This window comes from Python bivittatus, unplaced genomic scaffold (assembly GCF_059951505.1).
Source record: "Python bivittatus isolate LINGU-HERP-01145 unplaced genomic scaffold, Pbiv_v1 ctg000850_np1212, whole genome shotgun sequence".
NCBI lineage: Eukaryota > Metazoa > Chordata > Lepidosauria > Squamata > Pythonidae > Python > Python bivittatus.
In genome coordinates, this window is record NW_028277112.1 from 14,885,347 (window position 1) to 14,895,631 (window position 10,285).

Sequence of the window (10,285 nt, forward strand, 5' to 3'; positions counted from 1 at the left end):
CAAGGCTTCAAATACTTTGAAGGACAAACATGTTTATTCTTGATCATTTTTCACAAGTCATTTCAAAGTGGAGAGAATCTAAAAGAAGCGATTAAGTTTGGTTGAATTTTTCCACAATGTTTTGAGAAAGATTTCTTTTTTAATGTTCTCTTGGCTAGGTAATAGGCCACAAGCATGTAACCTGGAACCTATCCCTTTCTTTTCCTGATGTGCTTGTTGATAAAATAATACAGTGTCAAGAACATTTTTCCTTGGCAAAAGAGAGTTCTTTTGGAATGGTTCTGTTTAGGGTTGCTTCCAGCACACACTTTTATTTTCAGTGGGGTTTATACCCAGGTCGGTGTCCTTACCAATCAAGTGGAAGTGGGCTCCTTGGAAATCAACAAAGTTAGAGGAAGCTAGCAGTGGATATATAAAGTGCCAAAGAGGGCAAAGAAGATAACAGTTTCAGGTTTAAAATGCAATAAAGAGGCCACACAGGAGTGAAGGAAACCACCCAAAGCTGAGGAATAACTGCTAGAACTGATGGAGGAATGTTAGAGCTGAAGCCTGTTGCAATCTTCCTGGCCATGTGTGGTACCAAGACAGACTCCTAAGACTCTTTCAAGGTCACAAACAAACCATTTATAAAGAAGACAAGCCATATGCTTTTCCTGCTTAGTCAGTTGTAAAAGGGTTTTCAAGAGAAAGGTTGTTTTAGCTAACTTGTCAGATTAATATTAAATAACCATTTGACTGTCGAGTGGGAAAAGTAACAGTCCTTTGGAGTTTAGTACATTTCATATCTGAGGTCCCCTCACCCTCTTTTTTTAAGGACAATTCTTTTATGCAAGGCTACTAAAATAGTCTTCCATTTCCTCAATCAATCTGCAGCACGTAATCAGTAAAACTGGATAGTTTAAACAAATGCGTAACTTAAATGTTCACCTTCTGGCAGCTGCCTCCCATTAGGGGCTATAATTTAACACATGCCTCACCCTGAAACTGCAGAAGATGTTCTCAGTTCTGCACACACGTATTAAATGTATATAAAGAGAAAAAAAACACATTGTGATAGTTATATAGATACAGGAACCGCAACAATAGTTTATTTACTTTGGTTTATATGCCAATCATCACCAAAAGGTTTTCATTGGCTTACAGCAAACTGATGTGAATAGGATTAAAAAAAGAACAATAATAACAGAACCAATTAAATAATACTAATAAACAACAACAGCAACACACCTCCACTCAGGGATAGCGTGATCCTCACTTGTTCCAAAATGTCCTCCTGAAGTATTATGATTTACAACTCTTTGGAAGCTTGATAAGGAGGGGATGATTTGAATAGTGGGGGTAGGGTGTTTCAAAGGTGGGGGGCTATCACCAAGAAAGCTTGATAGTTGGCTCTCAGTAGTGGCATTCCTTCAGTGTTGATACCGTCAGCAAGTTGTCTCTCTCCGATTTCACCAGGTGGGCAGATTCAACCCAGAGAAGCAGGCAGCCTCAGAGATATCTAGGCCATGAGCCATGTGGGTGACAACTTGCATTTTAAACTGCACATAGAAGTTCACTACCAGCCAATATCGTTCCTGCAGTATTAGGAACCTCCATGAAACCATAACTACCTGGGGTATTGCATGCTGAACCAACTGAAGCTTTTGAATGGCCTTTAAGGACAGTCTCATGTAGAACAAACTGCCATAGTCCAGTTGCAATGTGACTGGGATATAAGTGTCTGTGAGCAAAATCTGTTCTAGAAATGGTCACAACTGGTACAGCATTTGTAGTAGCAACTAAAACAATAACAAATAGGCATCTAGAACATAATACATGAAACACTGCTGTTATAGACAAGACAGAAGTGTAATACCTGGAGACAGCTGAATTGATGAAAAACAACTGAAGAAAATAACAAAATATCATGATTTACAAAATGAGGCTGAAAGGTGATTGAGGACAAAACAGATTGTCATACTGATTGTAACTGGAGCTCTTGGTGCAAATATTTAGACATTTTAAACTTACTGGACTTCTTACCACTAATTTTGCAAAAGACTACCCTATTTGGAACAGCATATATTTTATACTGAGAACTCCACGACTCTTAGGTCCTTGGCTAGGACCTAAATCATTGGAGTCTATATCCAAACAATTAATCTATTATATTTATTTGGACAAGCAGAAGAGTATTAATTGCCATGCCACTTTTTATTCAAGCTGTGCAAATATTCAGGAGGTGCTTTGCTTCAATGAAAACCTGAGCAAGGCACCCTAAAATGCTTCATTTGCTTCTAAGAGAGAAGTGAAGCAGTCACATTGCTTCACTTAGCCTGCTCCAATGGGCACTTGCAATGGCTTGTGCAGAATGTTCTTTTGGCTATCACAAGTGCCGGAGGAAACTGCAAGCCAACATGAAATTCCTTGTCAAGACAACTGAAAATGGTCTTGCACAAGCTTGCTTGCTTATGTGCCATCAAGACAGTGTTGATTCTTAGCAACTACCTAGATAGATTTTCTTCAGGAAAACCTGTCCCCAGCCTGGTCCTTCAGGTCTTCCAATGGTGCGCCCATTGCCACTGTAATTGAGTCCATCCACTTGGCTGCTCGTAATCCTCTTCTCTTTCCTTTCTCCTTTCCCAGCATTATAGACTTCTTCAGAGAGGTATGTGCATAATGTGTCCAAAGTATGATAATTTGAACTTGGTAAGTTCTGGCTTGAATAACTATGGGTTGATTTATTCAATGGTCCATTTGTTTGTTTTCTTGGCTATCCTTGGTATTCTCACAAAAGTTCAACAGCATCAATACTCTCACCATTTGTTTGTTTATTTTCTTGGCTGTCCATGGTATTCTCAGGAGTCTTCTCCATCACCAAAGTTCAAAAGCATCAATGCTCTTCCTATTCTTCTTCTTCAAAATTGAACTTGCACTTCCATAGAGTGTCACAGGGAATACCATTGTTTGTGTGATTCTGATCTTTGTAGATTTATACAGATCACAGCATTTGAATAACTTTTCCAAGGCATGTGCTTTTGCACCTACTAAAGGAAAGCAGGTAATGGCACATGTTTGCTAATTCATTATTGCAGTAGCTCAATTATGAGCAACATACTTTTCTGTTTTGCTGAGCACAATACTCAGTAACACATTTTACTCAGATTCCAGTTGTGTCAACCACTGTCCATTTATAGCAGAACTGAGCCACATCCTGTCTCTAAAAGCATGCTAAGACTGTACTGCTGAAATTAAGGAGCATGTTGTTATTTTGGTAGCTCATATTTTTCATTATTTTTCAAATCACAATTAGCCTTTACTGCATTTTTCTGAATCAAAGATGAGCCCCCCCCCCAAATATTTAAAAGCAAAATGGGAAGGTTGTTTTAGATTTGTTGATAGTATGGAGGTGGACAAGGTTTCTTCTCTAATAAGGTAAGCTTTGTGTACCTGTTTTGAGTAAAAAACAAAGAAACTCCAACTCTTTCAAATCCCCCAAAATTGAACATTTCAATCCCATATTATCAGATCACCACCATGAACTCTGTGGCCCTTGAAGACTGGATTATTTGAAAGATTGTTTTTAATGATGCAGTGTTCAATGGGCATCCCTGTTCTACTCAAAAGGTGTCTATTCTTCAGTCCAAGGGTGCACATGGCCTTCCAAATCTTTTTAGGCAACTGCCAGCCCTCTCCTCAATGGCTGCTAATTTGGGGTAAATTATTTAAAATAAGGCTTAATGATTTTAAGACAGAATAACATGGGGAGGGGAAGTCAACTGTTACAAATCATGGAGAGAATTGAAAGAAAATGTTGGCCTTTTCCCTCTTAGTATGTAAATATTATGGAATGGAACAAGTTAAATTATAAAACTGCACATAGTCTAAAATGTATATCTGTTCTTCATTTCACCAAGTCAGCCTAGGACAACCCTTTCAGGCACTGTAACAATACACTGTCTTACTATGGTTTATTTCATTTTGGCTTACCATATTCAATGAATCCGGACATTGTAGCTTATTGAAAAAAGCATGATTGCAAGAAATGATGGATCAGTACAACGTGAGACCTTAGCCAGATTCCCCAAATAGCTCATATCAATTAAAAGATGATTGGCCAATGTATAATCCTCACCTGATATCTAAAAGATTAGATTGTGTTACAGCATCAATTATACAAGCATGATTAGGATTGTACTTTTGACATAAGAGCAACCATACTAAAAACTGAACCATATACTTCAATATGTTGGTGAGTGATATTTCCCTAATGGGTTGAATTCAAAATTGTACTGTGGGGAAAAAAAAGAGATGATTATGTTTTTCTTCTGCTATACAAGTGAGCAACATTTAGGACCCTGACAACTATATTAGGTGTCAAAGTTTTTGGAGTCTTTGCCTGCCTGCCTACATATATCTCCTCCATCAACTCAACCTTCCCCATAGATTCATGCAAGGCCACTGTGAAAAAAAGAAGAGGAAAAGCACATGGCTTCTGAAAAAGCTGATTAATTAGTCAATCTAGTCCAGGGCCATACTAGGGTATGAATGGGGGGCTATTGACTGGCCACTTGGTTCTGGTGCTTATATAACCACTATTAGACAAATTAACCACACTACCATAAGACACAGGCTGCCTTTCTAACCTGCTGTCCTCCTGTGCATTAGAACAGTTCCTAGATATTTCAGCCAGCATGTCCACATCCAGGTTAGATCATGGATACTGAGAGTACTATGCCTAAAGCTCCAGGTTGAAGGAGACAGTGCTCATGTATTTAAATGATACTGCCTGGATGCACACACCACACTAAGCTGTAACTCCTATTCAGATGTTATCTAACTAGTTACACACACAACAGCAGCAGAAATACTTTTTGTCCTATATATTGTAGGTTTCTCTCCATATAGTACAAATGTTTATAGCAAGATACCTTTATACATATAGTTGTACATTCATTAGCTTCCATGTGAGTTTAAACCTCACTATCATAGTTTATGCCTATGTGGAAGTTGTAGATATCAAAACCTCAGTGGTAAAGACATCCATGTGGTACATCTGGATGGCCGTTCCAGAAACTATGTTCCAGGAATGACATGATGGGGAAGGGGGCTCATTATCATAACTTGCATTGTGAAAGTAATCTATCAGATAACACCTGAATGTAGAAATATATTGATTTTGACTTAGGCTATTCTAGGAACTCATGGTAGTTTATGGTTTAGCATCTTTCTAATAGTGGTTGACAGGTTAGTGGGAAGTGTGAAGCAGCCCCATGTGTTATGTGACATGACTGACACAAGCTACATCATTCATGTCTTTTGCATGATGACATGACACTTGCATTGTCACTTGCCCCACCTTCATGAATACCCATGCCTCATTCCCATAATGCCCTTGGTGTCTGGTCTGTTATTTAATCAATTAGACAACTTGATATTATCAGGTAATTGGATCTAGGCCTTTTCATAATCCCATTGTCATTTTCACAAAGCTAATCTTCTCATCTTGATTTTTCTTGCTAATAAAAGTAGCACACTCCTTCCACTAGTGATATCCCATAAATAAAAGTGATAGAACCACTGTTTTTAAATATACTGTATTCAGCAATATAGATTACCCAAAATTATCTGGAAGACTCGTGAAGAAAGCAGCCAGAGAAGACTTCTTGATTTCTGAGGGAAATGAGCATCAGGATCGGATGCTAATTTGGAACAAGTCTTGTGGGTTCTATAAATAAATAACTATTTTGACAATAGCAGTTGTCAAAACTCTGGGGTAGAAAATATAGATTTGCCCTTGATACTTAATTTTGTTTTTATACATGTCTATTTGCACTTGAATACCAATTAGTTGACTTCAGAAAACAACAACAACAATCTAGCTTGAGAAGGGAAGAGGGGGAAGTAAATATAATTACAGAAGCAAGAGCAGGAGCATTCATGCTTTAGAGGTCCATAAAATAACATGACTGAAAGCCTGAGGGACAATTGGAGGAATAAGAAATAGCTTGATGAGCACCCATTACTCCTTCACTACCCTGTAGAACTTTTCTTACAACTGAATTCCACATTCATTTTCAAGAAGGAGATTAGGAAACATACAGCCTATATTGAAGTATAATTACCAGAATTAAGATTGCTCAAATGCTGCGCTTTAGTAAAGAGTAATTTCTTTCTACATTAGAAGTGACTTACAGTAATCAGTGCATAACACAGTAAAGTTCAATAACAAGTAGTGAAATTGTCAAGAGTGCTAAGATCACCAAAGTACTCTTTTTGATGGTTGACTCCACTTTTGTGGTAAGATTCCATTAAAATGGTATTTTAAGCCCATCTTGTTTGACATGTGCTTTTTCTGCTTTATTATAGCCATTTTCTCACCTCTCCAGTCTGTGGGTGGGCATAGTAACCATCTGAGAGGCCAATAAATATACTTTCAATCAAAACCTTGCATAATGATTTTCAGGAATCCACCACAAAGAAGAGGAAAGAAAGCTTTCCGTCTTTCCTACACCAAATTCTTCTTGCTTATGAGATGCATCTGCTCCTACAAGGTTTCAGAATAAAAAACTCAGCTGAATGTAGGACGGCTGCAACAGGAGGGAGATTTTCTTCTGGGTGGGCTAAGGAAGTTCTGTTCATGTTTGTTTATCTGTCTAACTGCTGATTTCTGTCAAACCATGTATGGAGTAACAGATACATAACTGCTCTTTGCCAGCTGCTTATTTCAAGCATTAATTCCATTTAATTTAGAAAGAATCATTCTGTTGCAGTGTCATTTAACATAAGAACTAAGCATAGCCTTAATGTTTATAACATAATACAGTTGATTATTTTTTCTTAAAAATGTTATCCTGGAAAAAATGTGTAATTTAGGGTAAAATTGTAGCTGCTGCTCTTTCTTTCTCTCTCTATCTCACATTCAAAGTTAACAAAAAGTGGTATCAAAGAGGTTGATGGAACATTCTGAAATGGATCTATTCACCTAAGAAATTTTGCAAACTGTTCAAAACTGATTTTCTGTAGTGTTCAGGAATTCTGCTTTTCTGAGCATAGGATTCCAGGATCCTGATGCTCTTTCTGATATAAAGTACTTAGTCTTTAAAAAAAAGAGAAATCATCTTTGAATCTTCAGCAACATTATTCAAAAACTAGCAGGCTCAGATTACATTGAAGAAAGAGGGGTTTTATATACTGCTATATAGCTTTTAAGAGCTAAATTTATTATAGTACAAACATTAATGGGAAAAATAAACTCAGTACAAATTCTAACACCAATTTAGAATTTACTATAGTAAAACTACAAGTTTTATGCCATTGTCTGTGTGTATGTGTATGAACACATACACTAATCAGAAAAAAATATTTTATTGAGGTACTTTGAGATGTATTTAACACACACACACACACACACACACGATGTCATATAAAGATCACAGCATAAATTGAAGTGTTAATATTTTGGAATAAATGTTATCAGACACATTAAAACTACCTAGAGACAAAGGTGATTGCCAGTATAATAAACCGTGCATTCAGGTTTTTTGCTGAATTCTAAGAGACTTATTTTAAAAAGAGTAAATTAACATTAAATAAAATATGCTATTGATAGAAAGTAAAATATCATAAATAATAGTCTCTTAGCCTCTCTCAAAATTGAATTTGTACACAAAATATTATAGACAGATCTCTGCAATGTCTCTGTCCTACAGATTTCAGTTGGATGGGAATGCAAGCATCATCTCAGTAGTCCAGACATTTTGGTACTTACAGTCTTTAAAAGCTAGTGTAGGGTCTCTGTGAGGCAAGACTTGAGAAATGATGTGTTGTAGAGATTCCAAAGTTCTGTCCATCTTGGGCTGCCTTTTTCCAGACTGCATCCACAAAGTGTCCACATGCCGGAATTCTTCCAGTCCTGTCTTGAATTTATGCAGCTCATTGCTGAACTGGATTACCAACGAATCTCTTTCAACATCTGCCAATCAGACATTGGCCAGATTCAAAAGACCCTTCAGGGGGTCTCCCTCCCTGGCTCACTTATCTTTGTTGTTGGCTGAGCTAATTAGCTAGAGAAGGAGGCTGACTACTGCTTTCTTCTGTTAAACACACCCACCTACTGGCTAGCTGGAGAAGCTAATCATGAGAAAGGCATTCCTCCTCTCATCCTGATGTTGACAGACTCAGACAAAGTGTGGATTTCTGTTAATTTAAATAAGAGTCCAACCCCATGAGGTTAATAAGGAAGGGGAAAAATTAGAGACACTGAAAAGCTATATAGAATTTTACATATTCAACAAGCTGTAAGATGCAGACACATTTGCTTAGGCTAATCACAACACCGTCATTTTAAATGAAAACATGCGATACCCGGATTTAAATATCTTCCTTTATTTCCTGATACCTTCAAACATTTTAGCCCCACTCCATCTCCAAAGTTTTCTTCATGATCAGATGTTTGCCTCTGAATTTCATCATAAAATCACCTTAGTATTATGAGGGAGAATCTGAAAAGAATAGCTGTTGATAGATCAACATTGTTTCTTTCATTTATATTCCACCATTTTTGCAGAAAATAGCACTCAAAGCAGCTAAGAAGAGTGATAAACAGATAAAATTAAGAATACAAATTCACTGAAACCAAAATTTAAAATACTTCAATATGAGGAAATAAATAGCACTCACACATTGCAGATTTCTTTGGTAAACAGGTTGCCTTTTATGCCAAAAATTGTCTGGATAGAAACATTCTTGTCTCTGACAAAAGACAGCTGAGAAAAAATAGCCCAGCTAGTTCCAGAGGCCCAGAGCTATTTAATTCCCTAGAAATGGGCTTTGGGTGATGGTGGCTTTGAAAGAAGGACCTCTCCCAAGGACATTAAAACTGGGCAGGTTCATATGGAAGAATGAAATTTTTCAGGCAATCTAGTCCCCAACAGTATCTGTATATGTAAGTCATAAACAACACTTAGGATTTATGTGGAAACAATACTGTCACCAGGGAAATTGTTTGATTTTGTTAACGCAGGTTGAAAAGAAATAATTTCCATGGATGACCATTTAATTTGATTTTACCAGCTTCTATTGTTTTTGTCAAATGTTTAATTCCTAAATTCCTGAGTGTTGAAGTTCATAACACAAATCTTTATTAGTCTACTAAAAACTAAATCACATTTGAGATTCAGCAGCTTGGTAAAGAATTGCAACTTTAAGGGAAGAACTAAAAATTCAGATGAAGAGTGCTTTGCTCATGCCGGCATTAAATAGAAAGTAGCTGTCTAGTGTCGCTAATGTGAATGTGACCTTCACTTAAAAAAATACAGACACTTAGACAGTCATGCAAGAATTTCTAGTTAGCTATCACACCATATGGAAACATGGTAATGTATCCATACGTAAGTTCACTAAAATACCTGACAACTGAGATGTGGACACTGGAATCTGTTAATAATCTTCATTTACAAAGTTACAAATGCTGAAGTCATGGAGCAAAATATCCTTATGTGAATATTCAGAGGTGTTGGAAGAAGTTAAAAAAAAGTAAAGATGGCCACTGCACCCACACCATCAAAGCCCCGCTTTTTAATGTGCACTGCAGGTGCCATCTTGACTTTTTTTACCCTTCTGTAGACACCCCTGTGACTACTGTTATCCTTATATAGCAGGAGCATGTAACTTTTCTCAGGCCAAGAGCCTTAGCCTTACTAGCATTTGTGGGCTGTACTCCAAAAAGTAACGGATGGGGCCGAAGCAAAAACTATATTTCATTTCATTTGTCTTGAAACTGAGTTGAAATTAAACTTGGTTTTCCAGATTTAGTAATTTTCCTCTTCTTCCATATTAAAAATTGCACCTTAGAAGTTTCTGAGCCCAAGCTCAAGACTTTAGGAGACAGTGTGTGGTCCAGGGATTTACGTTCTGCCCTTCTTGCAGTCAAAATAAACCAGGTGCCGTATGCCAGGGTTCCTCAACCTCAGCAACTTTAAGATGGGTGGACTTCAACTCCCAGAATTCTCCAGCCAGCAGCTGAGGTTGAGGAACCCTGCCATATGCAGTACTGAACTAAAAGCAAGAGGCTTCTTAGCAAGCCTAAGTTAGCTGGTTACAATATGCCTTGATGGCGTATTTCATGCCACTGTACAAACACTCCTGGGTTCACTGAGGTGCTTTACCTTGCTCCAATGGCCTCCTCCAGTGATTGGAAATGCTTAAGGAGCCCATTGGGACAAGTAGATGCATGGGGACAGCTCTGCTGTGGCCTTTAGAATCGAGGGGCTGCGTTGTTTTAAAGCTGTGCTTTGCATGGCCC

At 37.6% G+C, this 10,285-nt stretch overlaps 1 protein-coding gene across 1 annotated transcript in view; it reads right to left on the reverse strand.

Annotated features, from left to right (window-relative positions):
• Positions 1-8,356, reverse strand: part of LIX1 (limb and CNS expressed 1) — a 35,241-nt gene extending 26,885 nt beyond the window's left edge. Inside the window, exon 1 of the mRNA XM_007430065.4 lies at positions 7,751-8,356. Within this exon, the coding sequence (XP_007430127.1) occupies positions 7,751-7,859 (109 nt within the window). The 5' untranslated portion in view covers positions 7,860-8,356. The remainder of the gene's footprint in view (positions 1-7,750) is intronic.
• Positions 8,357-10,285: the final 1,929 nt, after the last annotated feature.